This window comes from Phodopus roborovskii, unplaced genomic scaffold (assembly GCF_943737965.1).
Source record: "Phodopus roborovskii unplaced genomic scaffold, PHOROB, whole genome shotgun sequence".
Lineage (NCBI taxonomy): Eukaryota > Metazoa > Chordata > Mammalia > Rodentia > Cricetidae > Phodopus > Phodopus roborovskii.
The window spans coordinates 75,405-97,104 of record NW_026126955.1 but is presented as its reverse complement, the minus strand read 5'-3'; the positions used below and the strand labels follow the sequence as shown (position 1 = coordinate 97,104).

At 39.6% G+C, this 21,700-nt stretch overlaps 2 protein-coding genes across 2 annotated transcripts; both read right to left on the bottom strand.

Moving 5' to 3' along the window:
- Nucleotides 1-286: 286 nt before the first annotated feature.
- LOC127214693 (RNA-binding motif protein, Y chromosome, family 1 member B) lies at nt 287-10,002 on the bottom strand. The gene is made up of 8 exons (XM_051174992.1): nt 9,822-10,002; nt 8,649-8,755; nt 7,427-7,601; nt 5,105-5,257; nt 4,475-4,583; nt 1,638-1,763; nt 1,476-1,564; nt 287-629 (listed from the first exon to the last, which is right to left on the bottom strand). The coding sequence occupies exons 1-8, from the start codon at nt 9,928-9,930 to the stop codon at nt 289-291; spliced, it is 1,209 nt and encodes a 402-aa protein (XP_051030949.1). The 5' UTR covers nt 9,931-10,002; the 3' UTR covers nt 287-288.
- A 9,718-nt stretch (nt 10,003-19,720) lies between these two features.
- On the bottom strand, nt 19,721-21,665 carry LOC127214702 (uncharacterized). The gene is given in 5 exon segments (XM_051175003.1): nt 19,721-20,208; nt 20,449-20,781; nt 20,784-20,861; nt 20,864-21,379; nt 21,656-21,665. Coding segments are annotated over 5 exon segments (1,425 nt in total).
- Nucleotides 21,666-21,700: the final 35 nt, after the last annotated feature.

Here is a 21,700-nt window from a genome sequence, read left to right as displayed (position 1 = left end):
AACTTAATCTCTACTAATAACTTCTATTTGTTCAAATTAACATTAACAAGTCTTAGTTAACAAAGAGTTACTTTTTATCAGTTACATTCTTCTCATCTTAACATCTTAACTTCTAGAAGAATTCATGGATGGAAAGTTAACTATTTTACTTTCCCCCAAAACCAATGTACTTCACAATAAACTCAGTATATGCCTTATCTCCTAAATCAACATACTTTACTATTCAGGTAACATAAGGATAACATTTTATTTTTCTTCAAATGAAGTTAGGTACATAACTTAAGACTTTTAGTACCTGCCTCCACTTTCATATCTGCTTTCTCCACGACCTCCACTGGTGCTCCCAAACCTTGAACTACTACTATATGACTCACGAGAAAGAGTATACATCCTATCCATAGGTGAATGCCCTCGTTCTTGTCTGCTTCCATGCTCATGGTATTCCCTATCAATAGGTGGAAGCATTCCCTGCCTATCACTACGTTCATAACCACTTGAATATATATCACTTCGGCTGCTTGAGTAATTTTCTCGGCTTCTACTATATCCATCTCGTGAGCTACTATAGTCATCATAGCGGTTGTTTCCACTGTAAGTCCCTCTTGCAGATTGTGCCTCATGGAAGCTTCCTAAAACAGATAAATAACCAAGTAAGAAACAACAAAATTATGTTTTATTTTTATATGATATTATGATTTTTTGAGGTCCAAATACTTTCGAATATATTCTTTTATTTCCTGAAAATGGAAAAATTGTTATTGAAATTAAAAGCAATCTTAGTTTACATTCCCTCCTGTCTTCCCATTCCCTAGAGCAACCCCCATCCCAACCCTATCCACTCCCCAAGGAGAGTGAGGCCTTCCATAAGGGATCATCAAAGTCTGTCACATCATTTGGAGCAGGGCCTAGGCCCCTCCCCCATGTGTCTAGGTTGAGAGAGTATCCCTCTATGTGGAGTGGACTCCCAAAGTCCATTTGTATACTACAGACTGCCAGTCCTCGCAACTAACTAACACCCATATTCAGGGGATCTGGGTTGGTTCAATGCTAGTTTCCTAGCTGTCAGAGTGGATCCATGAGCTCCCCCACCCTTGTTAAGGTGAGCGGTCTCTGTGGGTTTCTGTAGCCTGGTCTTGACTCCTTTGCTCATCACTCCTCCCTCTCTGCAACTGGATTCCAGGAGTATGGCTCAGTGTTTAGCTGTGGGTGTCTGCCTCTGTTTCCATCAGCTACTGGATGGGGTGGGATTTTTTTTTTTTTAAAAAACTATTCATATTGTCTCTGTACTCAGTAATACAGATGGATACTATGTTAAAATGTTTTTTCACATACAATAAACATAAGAATAAATGCTTATTAATAGAAATCGGTTAAGAATTCAGGAATTACAATGTAAACACCCTCAAATTAATCAATAATACATTTCTGTAAAATTCAGACAGAAATTATTCATGAAGTCAAATTAAGACTCTTACCATAACTTTCATATGTATCTCTGTATGAGCTTCCAGTGGAATATCCAGAAAAATCTCTATCACGTCCCCTGCGATAGTCAACATGTTCACTAAATTTCAAAATAAAATTTTAATTAACACAAGAATACTTTCAGGAACACATTTCACAAGAAATTGTAATACCTGAGGACTTTAGAAGCATGTTCATCCCGAGAGCTGTAACAGTCATAATCACGGTATCCATATCCTCTAGATGTTGAAGCATATTCCTTGGTATCTCGAGAACTGGGATAAACTCTCCTAGAATAACTTAAGAAATTAAAAATAACCATCTACCTTTTTATGTATGAGTTTCTCATTGTCCTGGAACTGGCCAATTAGTTCTGGCTACATGGTCAGTTAATCCAGGGGATCTGGTAAAATAAATGAATGGGTACTTATCTAAGCAATATATGCCAATGGTCCCAAACATGAACTGGGTCCCTTAAAATTAAGGAACAGTTAAGAATAAATAAAAATTAAATATGCTAATGAAGTACAGCTATCAGAATTGCTAAAATTTAAAAAATGCAGACAATGCAATGCTTGGGAGAGGAACAGATTATGAAAAACTTAAAACCTTGACATATCACTGGAGTTATATAAAATAGCAATTTTACAAAATTCAACAATTCAACTCCAGTACACTTTAAATAACTGGAAATAAGAACTCTAATATCTGTACATAAATATCTTTAACACTGTCATGTCACAAGAAGACCAGGCAGCTTAAATATTATGGACATGTAATAGAATGTAACTAAGTCATAAAAGAAATGAAATAATTTAAATCCTATTAAACTGAAAATACTATTTTAAGGTAAACAGCTCAAATCAGAATATGGTATATTGTTTGAATCTACTATTATTATATATGTAGAAAAAAGTATGATTGTGTGACTTGAAGGTGATTATTTTGTGTATTGAGAATAGATGGTATATTTTTTTAAGTTACCCATATACAGAGCAGGAGTGTGAATGTGAAAGGACATCCTCAACTGTTGGTTCTTAGGTATATTCTACATTTTTGTCTGAGACGGTGTCTCTCACTATCCTGGAAAATTTCCATATAGTCTAAAGGCTACCAGGCCCATGAGGTCCTCAGAACATAGATGAGATTATTGGCTTTATAAATGACTTTATTCATGGGTGCTGATTATTTGAACTCAAGTCTTCATGTTATGAAAGAAGTATGGCCTCACTGAGCCATCTTGTCAGTTTGTACAAGATATTTCATGTAACTAGTTTTTCTTTGTGTGTATTTGTGAGAAACATGTGTGTACCAGCTACTGTGTAGAAGCCAGATAAAAAATTCCTGAGACTTTATGGTATCTGGGCATCTCCTTAGGCCTTCATGCAGATTAGTTAGTTTACTAAACCATCTCACCAGCCTTGGAAGGTAGTTATAATATAAGAAAGGTGGTGTAGTGAGGTAGTCCTTCTGTAGCACTGACCACGCCCATTGGGGGGTGGAGCTATGGGCGGAGGTGACCTGAGGAAGGAGGTCGGAGGGGGGCAGGAAGGCGCGCTCTTGCTGGCGTGACTCGGACAGGAGAGGATCGGGTTGAATTTCCTGGTGTTCATCTGTCTAGGTTGTAAGTTATTTCTCCCTGAATAAACATCTATTCGGCCTATTTGTTTATCCTGATCCTTATTTACTGCAATAAGGTGGCGAATGGAGAGAGAAGTAGGAGAAAACAACGGGGAGGAAAGGAAAACACGTGCAACCAGGAAGATTGAGCCCGGTTAGGAATAGATGACAGGAAAGAGAAAGAGAGAGAGAGAGAACATAAAAGAGGGAGCCAATATTGGTTTGAAGATAAAATTGAACACAAAGAAATGTCTAGAGAACTACAAGACTGCTGCCAACTAACAATTTGAGTATCTGTGGAAAGGCTACCATAAATGCCCTTCCCAGAGAGTGAGATCAACAACTAACTTATCCATGGAGCCCTCAACTAATGCCTGTTGGAAACAGGAGCAAACACCCATACATAAACACTGAGTTGAAGTAGAACCCAGATGCAGAGGGAGAGGACAAGACCAGGCTGCAGAAACACATAGAGACAGCTTACCTGAACAAGGAGGAGCTAACGGGCCACCAGACTGATAGCTGGGAAGCCAGCATGGGACTGACTCAGGCCCCCTGAATATGGGTCTCAGCCAGAAGGACTGAGAAGTCTAAGGGATCTCAGACAGTGGAGCCAGGATGTATCCCTGGTGCACAAAAGGACTTTGTGAACATATCCCCCATGGAGGGATAACTGCCTTAATCTAGAGACAAGATAGAAGCCCTAGTCCCTACTTCACATGACTTGACAGATATACATGACCCCACCTGGATGGCATTCCCCTACATATGGAATTGGGGTGGGGGGGATGGGAGGGTGGTTAGAGTGCATGTGAGAGGGCAGAGAGGGTAAAAGGGAGGGAAGGAGGGAGGGAGTAAGGTGGAGAAGGAGGGAGGGAGGGAGAGGGAACTGGGATCGACATATAAAATATTAAATTAAAAAAAATGCTTTGACTCTAAAATTTAAGTTCAAGGACAAATTACTGGGGAAAAGGATTTCTATTTTTGTTTCCACAGAAAATGAAAAGATGTGGATTCCTTCCAGACTAATGTGGTTTGATCAAGTCAGATCACCTGAAACAGAGTACCAGGTGATCCTACATTCAAAACAGCTGGACAAAGCATCCTTACAGACTACAGCCAGGATTTCTGCATCTTCTTAGAATCCCCCACGACAGCGCCCCTTACCAGCAGGAAGTAGTTTGGAAAGAATGATGCCCAATTCCCAATATTGTCTATAAATGTTTGTTTTCATTTAAATGGACTTGGTTATATAAAATAAAAAAAAATTAAAAAAAAAGAAAAGGCTTTGAGATTACATAAAATATTTTTGTATGATACTGAATATAATAAAGAGTCTAACATATTACCCAAACAATGAAAACTTAACAATTTTGCTATTTTCCTTTACCTATCTTTAGAAGAGTGGCCATCATCTCTTGGTAATACATAGTCTTCTCTTCTAGAAGACACCGTCTCTCTTCTTGGCACATTTCTAGAAATCTCTCTACCATGTGGTTCTGGAAATACATCAACACAATTACTATACAATTACTTCAAGTTACAAATGTTTCATAGTAAAATTAAAAGCAATAGATTTTTGTTTCCAAAGTAACTTTTAAAATACTGTAATACAAGATCTGTACACTTGTCTAGTATTAACAATACTAATCACTTAACTGTGCCATTTTCTAACATACATCCTCCTATAAGTCATATCAGTAAACTGTACCTCACAAATGATTTAAATGAACTGTTTTAATTATTTTATTCTTAAGAATTTTTTCCTTGTAATTTATTATTTCATTATTTTACCTATAAATTTCTCCCACTTATATTTTAATGATATTTACTAATAATGATTACTGCATGCTTCATCATGTTGGCTTTCTACCATCTATAATTCTCTAAATCCTAGAAACCTAGAAATTTCTTACTTTGTTTTATATGTGTGTTTTGTATAACCTTGTTAACTGTCAAACATCTACTGGCAACTTGTTAAAATTTTCTTATTCTCATTACCTGTTAGGCAAGTACTTACCCCGTCCTCTCAGTCCAGTACTGTTTCTTGTCAGAGCAGAAGAAGCAGATCTTTTAGAAGAAGGCCCTTCATTTTTTGAAGATGAACTTCTTTTAACTGCAAAGTGTCTCCGAGAAGAACTCGTGTCAAAATCAGTAGTATATCCATCATCATCTGTATTTAAAGAAAAAAATCTTCTTAGATAAGGGGCATCAATACTTCATAGTATAAGGTCGATTTATCACCATAAACCTTTATTAAGCAATACTGTGGTCTTAGAAACTAGTACTTTTCTAAATTGTTAAAATTTACTACTTCCTTTTATAACTATAATCCAAACAAACAGTATGTTGATAAAGGCAATATGAACATTTATAGCATAACTAAAAACAGTAGTCTGTTAAATAAATGGCAAAGAACTAGAGTGGAAGAAAAAAAATACTTATAACATAATTGTTTCATTAACTATAAATAGTGGATTAGCTTTCATGTATTTCTTGTCTCTGATAATACTCTGCAACACATACCTATGCAATAAATTGTTATCCAAATGTAAACCCAAAAACTAACCTAAAAACAAAAATACAGTGAAAAAGGAAATGATACATCATACTGTTGTTAAGATACAGACACAGAGTAATTATTTTAATTTAGAAAGTAATATTTACGATATACATATTAAATTCTTAAAATCATTTTAGTTTAAACATTTTTTTGAGACAGGATTTCTCTGTGGCTTTGGAAGCTATCCTGATACTCAATCTGTAGACCAGGCTGGTCTCGAACTCACAGGGATCCACCTGCCTCTGCCTCCCGAGAGCTGGGATTAAAGGCATGCACCACCACTGTTCATCTAGTTCAAACATTTTAATCAAATAAAATTTGATTATCATGCATGTGAAACTAACGTTAGAGTTAACTATTAAGAACATTTTGTATAACATTACAAAATGTAAAATCAGTTTAGAATATACCACCTGTCAATAGATAACCTGTTATCATATCTTGATTATTTAAATTAGTTAATAAAATACATATTCTAATAAACTTTACATTTATTTTCTAAAGTGAGAAAATACTCTTGACCATTTTAATGCATCATATTCTCATTTACATACCACGTGTGGTTTCTTTTAATCTGTACCATGGTTTAGATAATCTGTTCAAGGTTTAGGTAATTACAGGAGGATAAATTTGTTCAGCAGGCATATATACTAATTGTCATCTAAAGGACAAATGAATAGTGTTTTAGATAAATGCACAAAAACATCTAATATTTGAAATATATATTTTTGAGTTGTGTGAGCATTTGGAATCAAGTTTATTTTCATATTAGGATGTTAACTTCCCTAATAGAGGTACAATTCACATTTGATAGTGGGATGCTCTACAGCAGAAAACTAAAAACATAATTAGAAATACATTTTGCAGAAAACCTGTTGAATGCTGAGAGCTTATATAAATAGCTTAAGAACCTTGAATTCTTTTATACTATGTTATACAAGACTGACTAAATTTTAAATTAAATTTTCAATTGTTTATATTAATCTCACAGTACTTTAAATAATTTTTAGTTCAGTGGTGATAATGCATGCTTTTACTCTTGACAACCAGGAAGCAGAGGCAGTTGGATTTCTTGTGGAATATTTTGATGGCACTCTGACACCCCAGAGGTTCCCAGTAAAGTTATGCCTTGAGTCAGGGGGCAGAGTCAGTGACTAGCTGACCAGAATTGGCCATAAACAAGCAAGGAATTTGGATAGAGAATACACACAGGAACAAAATGGGGGGGGGGGAGAACTCTCTTGGTTCAAGGTCAAAGGAAGAGACTTGTCTCTTGTAGTATCTCCAGCCAAAAAGGAAGGTCAGCTAGTTGCTACTGAGCCTCTCTGAGCTATTAGGTTTTCACCCCAGGCTTTTGCCTTCTGAGTCCTACTGATATACAGGATGAAGAAGAATTAATTTAAACCTGGATAACACAGGAATGGCAGTCCCACCAGGCCATGGTCTTAGGGTCTACAAGGGTGCTGACTGAGGGGCACTGGGGCAGCAGACAATGATTAAAGTATCACTAGATTCATGTGTAGCTACTAAACCAGAAGAAAAACATCAGATCTCTGAGTTCAGGGCCATCCTGGCCTACAGAGCAAGTTCTTGGTCAACCATGCAACCAGGCATAGAAACCCTGCCTCAAAAAACCCAAAAAACACAACGAAAAAAAAAAAAAGGCGATACTTTTCTAATTAAAAGTAATAGTTTTGCTTATAAGAATATGGATAAAAGAAATAGTTCTGACTACATTATCTAACTTTCAGTCCTATTGCTACTACTATGTAAAATTACCCAAATTTTCTTCACGCAAAGGACGACTTCTTCCTCTGCTACTTCCTCCTCTGCCACATTTCAGAACTCTTGAAGGGCCTCTTGCTCTTGAAAAGGGTGGTAGTCTCCGCCGACTACCACTTTCAAGTGGTGGTCTGTTGGCTTGCTCTACTTTAATTTTTTTTCCATCCAAAGACTAAAAAAGATCAAGAATATTACTAACACTGATAAATTTATTAACTTGAATACTTTACACCTTTACTGCATCAAGTATTAATTTTTAGAATGATGTTTTACAAAAGTTCATGTTTTCAGAAAGAAAAATGATGGGACAAACCAGAGAACATAAATTTTTTACAATCTGAAAAATAAAGTTTAAATACAGAATGGCAACCAGGCAATGGTGGCACACACTTTTAATTCCTATACTTGGGAGACAGGTGGATCTCTGTGAGTTCGACACCAGCCTGGTCTACAAGAGTGAGTTCCAGGACAAAGCAATACAGAGAAACCCTGTTTTCCAAAAAAAAAAAAAAAAAAAAAAAAAAAAAAAAAAAAAAACCCAAAACAACATGGTATATTAAAGAACCCAAAGAAAAGAAACATGAAAGTTACTGGAAGTGGAAGTGTGTGTGTTTATATATACACATATACTTATATATGAAACTGCTGTGGGAAATTTTAGTCACAGGAAAACAAAGTATCAATTTTCTAAACAATTTCATGAAGTAATGAGGTGATCATTTTTAAAATCATTCTTACATAAGACAGCTGTTTTTGAAAGACAAAAAGAGAATTTCAAGTTGGTAAAAATAAGCAATGGTTGAGGGAAGTATCTAGTCATACATTCTGACAATAAAATCATTTTGACTTACTTGGTGTCTATTAAGACTTTCAATCTATTTGGAGATGAATTTTACTCAAACAACTTTCTGAAGAGTATTTTCCACAAAATTTCTTGCATAAATTGCCAAACGTTTCCAATTTTCCAACAGTATGCTAATTCCTATTTACTCTGAGTTTCTCTTAAAGATTATATCACAATTCACACCGAAGTAAAACATGAACCTAATACCATGCATATGACAATGTTTAAAATCTTCTACTAATTATAATTTTGTTATTGGTACACAAAAAGAAAAACAAAATGTGTCAAATAATTTTGGTTCATATTTTAGCAAACTGAAAACATGAATTAATAGTATTAACTGCCTAACATACTATGTTCTAACTATATTCTTACCATTCCATTCATTTCTTTGATAGCATTCTTAGCATCTGCAGGACGTTGAAAAGTAATGAAAGCAAATCCTCTAGACTTCTTAGTTTCCCGATCTTTCATCAAAATAACTGCAATATACATAGACATTTCTAATTTACAAACTAATAAAGCTATTTCTAAAATTATCAGTTCTTTAAGAGTTAGTAATTCACAGGATCCTTAATTTGACAGGCTAGGCACAACTTAGCACCAATCATTAAGGCAAAGTATACATTAAAAAAAAAACAACAAAACAACAACAAAAACTAAACAAACAAAACGACTCTAGAGAAATGTCCAGAGACCTACAAAGTTGACCCCAACTAAAAATTTGAGCAACAGTGGAAAGGCTACCATAAATGCCCTTCCCTGATAATGAGACTGATGACTATCTTATATACCATCATGGAGCCCTCATCTAGTACCTGCAACTAAACACTGAGTCCAACTAGAATCCAGATGCAGAGAGGGAGGACAAGACCATGCTGCAGAAACACATAGAAACAGCTGACCTGAACAAGGAGGAGCTAATAGACCCCCAGACTGATAGCTGGGAATCCAGCATGGGACTGACTCAGATCCCCTGAACAAGGGTCTCAGCTAGAAAGCCTGAGCAGTCTAAGGGACCTCAGACAGTGGAACCAGGACACAAGAGGACTTTGAGAGCATGTTCCCCACGTAGGGAAACTCCCTTAACCTAGAGGTAGGAGAGAAATCCTAGTCCCTACTGCAAATGACTTGACAGATTTAGATGACCCTTCATGTGAGGCACCGCGCTCCCTGTGGAGGGAGTGTGTGTGTGTGTGTGTGTGTGTGTGTGGGAGGGGATGGGATAAGAGGGAAGGAAGGAGAAAGGAAAAGAGGAGGGAGGAAAAGGAATTGGGATCCATATGTAAAATATGAAAAAGAAAAGAAAACAAAGATCTAAAATCGTACACTTCATATTATCATTGTTATTCTTAATATTAACACAAAATAAATTTAGTGCAAGCCTGTTATTGTGTTTTATCATTTATCCTTAGCATACATATATGCATGCACACACGCACACACACACACCCCATTACAAAACTGAACATACTGTAGTTTGTATCCTTTACAAAAACTACTTTATATTTATTCTGAAGAGACTTATAGTTTGGTTATAAGAGGTACCTTGTGTTATGGGTCCGAATCTTCCAAATACTACTTGAAGAGTTCTTTGTTTGGTCTCTGTGTTGAGGCCTCCTATGAAAATTTTCCCAGGCTGATCAACTTCTGCCATTTTTCTGTAAGTAGATAAAAGGATAAAATACCATTATAATATGCCCAAAACAAGAATACTATGAAACTGCAGAAATGAGTCATCACTTGAAGAGGACTGGATGCCCTTTCAGAGGATGCAGATTGATTCCTAGCACATGTTAGTTCAAACTATAATTCCAGTTCCAGGAGATTTGGCCCCATTAACACAGGCAAACCACGAGGTATACTATTCCATAAGTGTGCTCTTACAAATGTAACCGAACCCTGTCTTAACCTAAGATAGGCGTTCAACTACCCTCCCATACCCAAACAGATGGTAGACTGTTTTACTAAGACACAGGCAGCCATTCAATCAGCCCTTTCCAAACTCTCTCTTTCCTCAAGCCCACGTTTTTAGATACAGATGCCCACTACTCTGTTTTACCCACACTGGTGCAACCCATTACTAGCCTTTTGCAAGTGTGGTATTCTATCAGTCTATGCTACTAGATGGATGACCCATTTTCTACGTTTCACAATCCTTGGCATCCCATGAACCTGTCCTACTCTGTCAGAGGTGGATCTCTGGCCCTGTACTTCTCAAGAAGCAGTTGTTTTATTCTGATGGCTTGGTCCACTAGTTTGCTTTTCCCAGCCTGATTACGGTCCAACAAATATGTCCTACTCAGGCTACGCTGTTGTGGCTTTATATAGACAATCCTCACTACCGGGTTTTCAGGAAGTATCCCATGTGCATAGGATTCTCAAAGGGTAAGGTCTCCCTTGAATCGTGTCAGGAACCTTCTTTGCGCGAGTGCTACAGCAGAAGCCTGTTTTTTTTTTTTTTGTTTGTTTGTTTTGTTTTTTTTTTTTTTTCCCGAGTCTAAGAAACTTGTCTACTTGCCCTACCCAGCATTTCAGTAGTGCGCCCTACCCAGGCAGCAGTATCTTAGGGTCCTTGGCTTACGGGCTCTGATGTACTTCCAGTGTGGCCCACCCGCACTGAGGAATCTTGTTAGCCTGCCTTACCCGGTAGCTTCCTCCCACAAGCCCCTAGTTCAGGGAAACTGGTGTCTTAGCATTATTCACAAACAGGCTGTTGCATTTCACAGGCTGGCCATACACTGTCGGAGATATCTTAGAGGAATACACCTGAGCAGGCAGCAGCATCTTCGCAGCCTAATGTAACGAGGGGGCTGTATCTTAGAAAACTGCCATTTCAAATCACTGCATTTTCACAAGTCGGCTCTACGTACAACCCCTTGTCCCACCAGCCCACCCATAATACGCCAGCAGCATTCCACAAACCTGTTCTATCTAGTCAGCAGCCATGGAGATAGAGCTTGTCGCACGAGGCGGTAGCACGAGACTACCTCAGAAGGCGGTGTCTTAACTACCCGGCAGTACGCAGGCGCAAGTCACGTATTCACGTCTAACCTATCGCAGTGGTAGAGTAGTTTCAGCCTGCCCTTGTAGGAGGTGGAGCCTAATGTAAACCGGTAACGTCATCCTGCACTCTAACCTATCAACATAATGGCGTAGCACGAGCTTGTCTCGACCGGGAAGCCATAGTCCGGCAGCCTACTCTATACAGGCGTCGTCTTTCTGATGCCCACCGTAAATACGTGGTAGCTTTATCAGGCGCCTGGCCCTAGACAAAGGTACTATGGCAGTAACAAGTGTTGGCCTGCAGAATATAGCACCATTAAAGTTCCGTTCTCGCACTCTGAGGCAGAAAAGCTACCTCTTTGTTGTGGAACGAACAAAGACAGCGCTCGAAACAAAATGGTGCCTATACACTCGGTGCGTTCGGCCAAATACCTTACAATTCCGTATCGCCAAAAACTTAAGTTAAACAACAAATAGCAGCAACTAATTTAAAAACATCAGTCATCTATTATCAGAAAAATATAAAGTTTAGATTCCAATTCCGTCCTTCTCAAACAAGTTTACTCTCATATATTATGGACTTGTGCCCCTTTTCATAAAATAACGGAACTCCCGTATGAAATACATATTATGATGTACATTCAAATTAGCATTTTAAAACATTCCTACCAAGTATGACAGAAAATTCACTCTAAATTATATTTCTCCTGTTGTAGCAGATAATAAACTGTGCTATCTTTCCTGAGGTATAAAATCATTGCTTACTACTAAAATTACGAAGTCATTACCTTTTTCTGATTTCTTAAGCTCTGTCGCAAACAGCCACACAAGACTGAAGTAACCCGGACTTAAACTAACCGCTCAAGTCCGTCTCCCAACAAATATAAATAGGGCAGAGGGACCCGGATGTCTTCAAGCGCAAAGGAAGTAGGGAAATCGGGAGATGCAGAGGATTAAACCAAGATCGGACCTCTTTGAGGGGGGATTCGGTGTTGGATTTCAGAGTCAGAGATAAAAACTGTACTTACTGAGTGCGAGGTCAGCATAGGGGCATAAAAATTGATGAATAGATGAATTTGTTAGAACAGCTACGAGAAGAAACACCACATTGCAAGTCCATGCCTCCAATGGGCCAGAGTTAGCACTTACCAGGGCATCAGTGACCCTAAGGCTGTTGTGGCGCTGTACCACATCCCTGTTGTCCGTTTAAAAATTTTAAATGACCAAAATATGTTCACAAATATATATGCATTCTTTTCTTTTTTCCTTCTTACCATCAAGCTCTTTAAAAACTACTATGAAATTTCTACCATTTATCATTCATCCAAATACAGATAATATACTGGTCCATATGCTTGTAATTGGGTTTTTAAATTGTAAAGAAAAAGTACTTGGATGATATTTAAAACATACCAAAAAAAAAAAAAAATTAAGGGAAACTCCTTAAAATTAAAGAATTACAGATTTAAAGCTGATGGTTTGTGGGGACTGGAGAAGGCCATGGATAAATGCCCTAGTGTATAAAGTGCTTACTATGTAACTGATTTCGGATCCCAGGAGTTAGCCGTTTTTCAGAAAAGAAATCTGAAGGCTTCTTACCCAGTCAGTCTAACCAAATCAATAATTTGTAGGTTTAGGTAGAGGCTGTGGAAAAAAAAAATAAACTGAGAACTGCTTTCATGAGAATATACTACAGCACAAATGAACACATACATACACCACACACACACACAAACTCACACACCACACTTCTTTGTTTTCCTGATTTTAATTATAAAATTATCAGTTTTACTTATTAGATATTTTTAATAATTAGACACAAATACTAAAATTAAAGGCAATTTTGAGAAAAATTCTTCTGAGGGTTATTTAAACACACTGTACTGGGTTAACAAGATTTCTTTAACCCCAGAAAAATAAAGCATTATTTTTTTCTACTAAAAAATATAACTGTAGACCTACACAGGTTCAAGACAGGTACATAGATTCTTAGCACTGGGGGAGGACCAGGCTCACACTCATATCTTCAACTGATAGCTAAGGGCAAATGAAAACTTAGTTTTCTTAAATTCAGTTTCACTGGGTATATTAATCACACTTCCCTGGCCCGATGCATAGTAATAATTTGCCAACAAAAAACAAACCCAATGAAACTTTTGAGAACTTTTTGTTTCATATTGTTTTCTTTGAACATCATTTGTCTTAATATCTTTTGCTTGTGTTGGTATATTTTGTTCACCATTTTTGTGGGCCTTTTTGTGCATGAAAATCTTGAAAATTTTTGTTTCATGTTTGTGTTTTAAAGAGAGAGAAATAACAGGTATGGAGTTGGATTCCAGGGAGATGAGGAGAAACTGTAAGGAGTTGTGAATGGGAAATTTGATTAAATCTTATCCTATGAAAAAAAAACTTTAGTTATAAAATTTACTTACCTATACCTAAATAAATGTGTGTGTAAATACACATACATAAATACATATATACATATGCATAATATATATGTATATATATATTCATTCTTGCATATTCTTACCTGTAATTTTCAGTACTTACTGTCATATTTTGTATGTGTGGGTTTTTGTGTGTTTTCCATCTATATGAGTACTTTGGGAGTGCATAAATATGGTGACCTCTGGTGTCAAATTTTTGAAGCTGTTTTTTTTTTTTTTTTTTTTTTTTTTTTTTGAGAAAAGTTCACTTACTGGACCTGTGGCATGACAATTAGGGTAGGCTAGTTAGCAGTCAAGTCTCAGGGATTGTGATTATAAGCACCTACTGGAGATTAAAGCAGGTCATCACTTAGGTTTTGGTACTTGTACCATAAGCATCTTTCTTAGATAATAGCTAGACCTTTAATGTTATATTTTATGCCTCCCAAATGCTGAGATTAAGCATGTGTGCCATCACTGCCCAGGTAGTTAAGGTTTCTTTCTACTGCTGTGGTTAAACACCATGATCAAAAGCCAATTGGGAAGGGATGAATTTTTTGTTTTGTTTTGTTTTTGTTTACAACTCTCCATGGCTAAGAGAATTCAGGTCAGAGAATCAGGGTAGGAGTCTGGAGTTAGGAACTGAAGCAGAGTCAATGGGAAAATGCCACTTACAGAATTCTTCAGGTATTTCTCAGCCTGCTTTTCTTATCTTATCCAGGATCACCAGTCCAGAGATATTGTTGTCAGCAGTGATCTGGACCCTCCTGCATCAATCATCGGTCAAGAAAATGCACCCACAAACTTGTGCAGGTCAAACTTGTGAGGATATTTTCTTAGTTGAGATTTCTTTTGATATGAAACTAGCTAGAAAACTTTGGGAAATAATGTAAAAAGACAAATTTAAGTCTGTTTGGTGGGCTGCAAATGAAACATCTACAGTGCTCAATGAAGAACATTCTGAAAATGATGTAAAAGGGCCATTTTGGTGTACCCTTTGCTCCTAGCACTTGGATGCAGTTGCAGATGGATATCTAAGAGTACAAGACATGGTCTAATAACACATTTTAGTATAACCAGAGTTCTGTAGGAGGACCCTGTCTCAAAAAAAAAAGTGTGTGTTAGAAAGAACTTCTTTCAGAACGTCAGAAACTGATACCATAAAAAGTTTGCTTAGATAGATCAATCTGTATAGATTTAATAAAAACAGAACAAAATTTTCAGAGACAAATTTCTCCTGCTGACTTTTTGAAAGAAGACAGCCAATGTTTCAAAAAATAGTTAATATTTTTTCATATGTCACTTATAAAGCAATGTTTAGTTTTATTTTGTATGACAATTCATATCCTTATATGTAAATCAAAGTCAGAGAGTTACTGTTAAATAGTATAGTTGTTGCTTTACCTTTTGAAATTGAAATTTAAAACATTAACCCTCTAAAAAAGCATGAGTTTTTTTTTTTACTAACAATTTTGAATATTACAGATGAGCTACACCCAAAAGTGCAAAAACAATTTAAGGGTAGAATTCACCATCCAGGTTAATCCACAGCATGTTTTTTGATTGAAGCCAGTAATATTTAGATATTTGTTTATCAATAAGTACATTTTAAAAAACAGTTATAGTACATATATTATTATGGCATAAACTATCTCATTGATTGTGTTTGCTATTGTTTGTGCTGTATATTGTTTGGGAATCCCCTTTTTCCTGACTTCTTGTTGGACACCAGTCCACAAGGACAAGAGGCAGACAAGATGACAGAGAGCTATGTACAGCCTGTGAGTACAGTGGAGACATGTTTCTGGGAGACAACTTCAATGAGTCTGCTAGCTTTATTCCAGAATACAAGGAATATATAGGAATGGGTCCATTTCTTGTGAATCAGCTAATTTTCATTAAGCAGTACACTTCTATCATAAAGCTCTATTACAAGTCTTTGTCATCATAGTACAATGCCTAATTACTATGTGGGAAAAAGGGGGAAAGTTTCTGCAGGGAACAGCATCAAGATTCATACTAGAAATAAGTCAGGCATCCAAGCAAAGAGAAATTCTCCAAGTAAGGTTAAGTAGAGAACAGGGTGCTCTCCACGGCAGGGATGGCAGGAGAGAGGAGAACATCATTTAACTGAGCACAAAGGAGCTGCCAGGCCATAGTTGACAGCACATTGTCACCAAAACATAATATTCTCCTTCAGTCTATTCTACATTTCTACTGAGGTTAATTAGTAAAACTGAAAAGAACTATCAGGATTTAAAATGCTCCTCAAGGGATTCCCCTTACTAATCCTAGTTTCTAAGTAGGGTACATTGATTATTACAATTCTGGATCTCTTGATGAAACCAGTGATTAAAGTCTGTTTTCCAACTCTACTACTTTAAATGTGTATCTGCCAAACAAGCCTTCCACAAGAAGGGAATTGCTAACAAAATGGGTGCAAAAGAAGCAGTATTTCACTTGCAACATTGGTTTCATTTCAGACCATCATAACATACCAGCTTGCTGCTTTAAATGAAGTATCTTCTCTCCCTATGTAATCACATAACCTTTACAATGCAATATACCATGTGAATGTATTGAAAGGATGAGAATACAGCCTAACTCGCTAATGACTACTAAAAGTTAGAAATTTTAAAATTTAAATTTAAAATTTAAAAACCACCCTAGCTACATGCAAAGCTCAGGAAAAAGAAAACACATGAAATTGCTTGGTCACATCATGATGACCGGTTTCTGGAAATTATTATTATTATTCTTAACCACCTGGTTTCTGAGGAATGTTGTTATCCACAACAACAGTTTGGGAATTGTTATAGGTCATCCTGTCCACAAAGAAAACTAGAAGATGGAACTCATGCAAAAAGGAAAAACCAGAAAGAACAAATGCTTCTCCCAATAGATATAGATAGCTCCCTGACTAGAGAGAACATTCTCCCAACTGCTCAAGGAAAAGGCCACTGAGTCCACTGGTCCTAGAGAAAGAAAAACCCCTTACCTTGCAGGTGCACTAAACAATCCTGCCTTGTAAAAACTATGTACTCTATGAAATCTCTGTAACCTTGGAAACCTTATTAACCATCCAAGTGTTGAACCATCCCACGACCTTGCTTACCTTGCCTTTAGGCCTAGTGAAAATAAGAGGCTAGCTTTGAAGCTGGCCTTGTTAGTTTTGATGTAAATCCTATAAAAGCTGTCTCAATTCTGCCCTCCAGGTCCTCAGTCCTCTACCCCTGTGTAGCATATGACTGTGGACCCCAGTGCACTTGGAATAAAAACTCCTCATGCTATATGTATCGAGACTGCTTCTCGTGAATGATTTGGGGTGTCACCTTTCCTGAGTGGGAGCGTGAAGGTCCACGCTCTGCAAGTCTTTCATTTGGTGTATTGGCCAGGAAACTGCGACCACCCCTCACACTCGAGAACCAACTTGGAGGTAAAGGGATCCCCCCTGGTGTGTGTGTGTGTGTGTGTGTGTACCGGCCAGCGTCTCTGTTTTAAGTATCTGTTTTCTGGAACGTGCAGTCTCGGTTTCAGTTTGCAGCTGTCCTCTTGGGTAAGGACCAGGGGACTCTGATCAGCAGATGTGCTAGGAAGATCACAGGCTGCTGCCCTGGGGGATGCCCTTGGGGGTGGGGGGTGAGGAGGTCCAGGGACACCTGGTTGCTTCCTTCTGTTGGTTGATAAGACTGAGCTCTATTGTTGAAGCAGAAGCTTCCTCCCCCATGGCTATCAATTCTTTTGCAAACTTGTGGAAGATGCGGACAGGTAGTGTGGATCTGGATCCGTTAGTCTCTGTCTTGTGTGTTTTCATTCTATTTGTTTTTGTCTGTAGTTTTATCATAGGACAGATGGTGACCACTGACAATTCCCCTTATTTTGACTCTTGACCACTGGACTAAAGTTAAGTATTGGGCCCATAATTTGTCAGTTGAAGTTAGGTAGATTCTGGCAGACTTTTGTGCCTGAGTGGCCGACATTCAGTGTTGGATGGCCACCAAAGGGAACCCTTTTAATGCTGAGATTATCCAAGCTGTTAACTGTTTTTCAGACTTGACCTGGCTCTCATGTTAACCCACCACCTGTGAGCACTTGTGCGGATCCATCTTAGGGGCCAGGAGACCCAGCGACACCATGAGAGCACATGTACCCCACCTCCCAGGAGCACGCCACTGCAGCTCTGGGCCAGGGTGGGGGGGCGAACTCCAGGCTCCCTCCCCGCTGTCGCCTCTGTGAGGTGACTGACCAGAGGCTAACACTATCCTTCCTCAGTGTCTCTCAAAGTCATTCTTGATACAGTTCTGATCCTTCACCTGGATGGATGAGCTATAGACCAGGGTGCTGCAAGGGAACCTTCCATCCCCCCTGAAGCTCAGGCTCTGGCAGTGGGAAAGGAGCCACCACGCCAGAGTGGACGGACAGACGGAGTTGTGAACTTGCCACTGTGCACATTTGACTCCCCCCCCCCCCCAGTGTCAGGTGGCCAGATTGCATCCCCTACAGTACTGGCCTTTCTCCTCCTCAGATCTTTATAATTGGAAAACTAACTACCTTCCTTTCTCAGAGGATCCCCAATACCTCACAGGGTTTGTGGAGTCCCTTTGAAAGACCCCAAGAGTTCAGAGTCTGTCAGGGAGAGGCCCTTGCCCCAAGAGACAAGACCAGACCACTGGATGCAAGAGGCTGTTTATTGTTCACATAGGTACCTGTGGATGCTTCAGTCTTTCGGGGGACTGAGTGTGCCAAGGTTAAAACTCAGGCAGTTTATATAGGGTTGGGGTGGCAAGAAGCAGCCTTACAGAAGCAGAAGCATGGCTACAGGGATTTCATTGTTTCATCTAAATGTAGCAGTTGTAGTTAACCAAGGACAGTTGGTTATTCGGGTTGGGCACAAAGAATACAAAGAATTCAGTTATGACTCTCTCAGCATCCTGGATACTGTCCTGTTGACCTTGCTTTGGTCCAAGCTGCAGACCACAGATACCTGGCTGGCGTTGGATGAGAGCAGCACCTGGTTCCCTCCTGTACTTTTCCCATAACTTGACCCTGGCAAATTAGCAAGAGCAGTTTAAACAGGCAATAAGCATAGTGGGGGTCTTTCATTCCCCCCTTTTTCTATTAAATGAATAAAACCTTTTATTCACTGTTGTTCAGTTTCTAATTGTTTTAGTCTCTGATACTGTTGGGTCAAAACTAAGGCTTGAATTACTGACAAGCGTTCCTTCATGAACTGTATTAGTCTGTTCAGAATGCAGGGACCAAAGGTAAGAATCAAAAGGAATATAATTAGCAGTCCCATGATGGTGGATATCAGGGTTGTGAACCAAGGGGAATAATTAAAAAGCCTCTCAAACCTTCCGTTGGGCCTCAAATTCTTTCTGTCTCTTTTCCAACCGATCCCATAGTTTGTCTAGGGTCTCAGTCACAACTCCTGTTTTGTCCACATAAAAACAACATTCCTCTTTGAGGGCAGCACATATGCCCCCTTCCTTTAAAAATAGGAGGTCAAGTCCCCTCCGGTTTTGGAGAACTACCTCAGATAAGGAGACTAGGGAGTCTTTGAGATCTCTAATGGATCTTTCTATTGCCTTTAGGTCTGCAGTCATAGCAGTATGAAGAGATTCATATTGGCTGACTCGACTCAAGGCTCCTGTGCCTATTCCTGCTGTTATTCCGGCCCCTAGGAGAAGGGCCAGGATTATGCTGACAGGTGGCAAAGGTATACTGGCTATCAGTGTACACGTTAAGCTTCTTACCTGCTGCCATCTGGAGAGCCTGAGTCAGAGCAATGAGTTCAGCTCACTGAGCAGAGGTGCCTCTGGGGAGTGCAGTGGCCCATATGACCTTTGTGGTATTCGTCACTGCAGCCCCTGCCCGTCTCTCACCATTTAGTAAGTAGCTGCTGCCATCTGTGAACCAGGTGTGGTCCGTGTCCTTTAAGGGCTGATCGGTCAGATCAGGCCATGTTCCATGCATCTCCACAAGGATCTGCTGACAGTCGTGGGATGCTGGTCACTCCGGCAGCGGTAACAAGGTGGCTGGATTCAGGATTATTATTGGCCCGAACTGGACCCTGTCTACATCCAGGAGCAGGGATTGATAGTGAGTTAGACGGGCGTTAGATAGCCATCTATCTGGTGGCTGACGGATGAGGGACTCAACTGCGTCTGGCGCCAGTATGGTCATTGGCTGTCCCAGAGTCAATTTGGTGGCGTCCTTGATCCGGAGACATGGAGGCCATCCTGATGCAACTGGGTCTAATTTCTTAGACAAGTAGGCAATGGGCCGTCTCCAGGGTCCTAACCTTTGGGTTAAGACTCCTTTTGCATAGCCCTGTTTTTCATCAACAAAGAGTTCAAAAGGCTTGGTGACATCTGGCAAGCCCAGGGCTGGTGAGGACAGCAGGGCCCGCTTGATAGCATCAAAAGCCTGCTGTTGTTCCTCAGTCCATTTAAAAGGTGTGTCTTGATTGGTTAGCGGGTAAAGGGGGGCCACTATCTCTGCGAACCCCGCAATCCATAGTCTACAAAAGTCCACAGTCCCCAAAAATTCCCTAAGTTGACGTTGGTTTTTGGGGATGGGTATACGAGATATAGTTTCTTAGCGGGCAGGTGTCAACCATCTTTGCCCATCCATTAGCTTGTATCCCAAATAGGTGACTTCCTGTCTGCATATTTGGGCCTTTTTGGCAGAGGCTTAGTATCCCAGGTTCCCTAGTATTCGTATTAGGGCCCCAGTACCTGTTTTGCAGTCCTGTTCAGTGGTGGCTGCAAGGAGGAGGTTGTCCACATACTGTAGTAGGATCAGAGATGGATGACTGATCTGGAAGTCTGCCAGGTCTTGGTGAAGGGCCTCATCAAAGATAGTGGGGCTATTCTTGAACCTCTGGGGTAGGCGTGTCCAGGTCAATTGCCCTGAAATGCCCAGTTCTGGATCCTTCCATTCAAAAGCAAATAAAGGCTGACTCTGAGGGCTCAGCCTCAGGAAAAAGAAAGCATCCTTTAGGTCCAGAACAGTATACCAGGGATGAGTAGGAGGCAGGGTGCTTAGTAGGTTATAGGGATTTGGCACATGGGGTGAATGTCCTCCACTCGCTTATTGACTTCCCTAAGATCTTGGACTAGCCTGTAATCTCCAGTTCCTGGTTTCTTTAAGGCAGAAGTGTAGTATTCCATGGGGATCGGCAGGGGATCAAGATCTCCTGGTCTAATAGTCTCTTAATATGAGGCTTGATTCCTTGATATGCCTCATTTGACATAGGATACTGTTTAATTGAGATAGGGGTGGCTGTTGCCTTCAGGAGAATTATTAGGGGTGGCTGTTGTATGGCCAGCCCCATGCCCCCTGTTTCTGCCCAGGCCAGGGGGTGTTGTTTTAACCATAAGTCCATTCCTTCCTGCTGTTCAGGAGGCTTTTCAAAAAGTCTACATTCATTTTTCAATTGCAAAGTCAATATTTGAAGTGGAGCCCCTTGTGAGCCAGAGATTTTGGTTCCTGATCCTTCAAAATGGATCTGGGCTTTTAATTTAGTCAGTAGATCTCGACCCAGTAATGGATATGGACAGTCCGGTACATGCAAAAAGGAATGTGAGACTTTACCTGATGTGAGATGAACTTTCCTCTCCGTGGTCCATTGGTATTGTTTTTCTCCGGTGGCTCCTTGTACCCAAGCTGTTTTGGTACTCAATGGCACGTTCGTTTCAGTGAGAACTGAATGTTGGGCTCCAGTGTCCATCAGGAAGGTGACTGGCTGACCCCCAACTCTTAAGGTTAGCCTGGGCTCGGGGGGGGGGGTTCCTGGCCCCGACTGCCCTAGTCCTCATCTAGGGCTAGAAGCTGAGTTGGTCTTGGGGGTCCGTCCCCACGCCTCTAATTTCTAAGTCTCTTAGGGCAATCTTTGACCCAATGGCCTTTTTCTTTGCAGTAGGCACACTGGTCTCGATCTACCTTCTTGCATCTCCCTTCCTCTCCTGACCTCCTGAATTATGACTA

What these genes read in the sequence shown, in the direction of transcription:
- LOC127214693 (XM_051174992.1), bottom strand. Translation starts at nt 9,930, where the DNA reads ATGGCAGAAGTTGATCAGCCTGGGAAAATTTTCATAGGAGGCCTCAAC. An exon ending in TCAAAGAAATGAATGGAATG is followed by an intron (nt 7,602 to 8,648) that starts GTAAGAATATAG and finishes GATCTTTTTTAG; the next exon opens with TCTTTGGATGGAAAAAAAAT. An exon ending in TTTGCGTGAAGAAAATTTGG is followed by an intron (nt 5,258 to 7,426) that starts GTAATTTTACAT and finishes CTTTAAATACAG; the next exon opens with ATGATGATGGATATACTACT.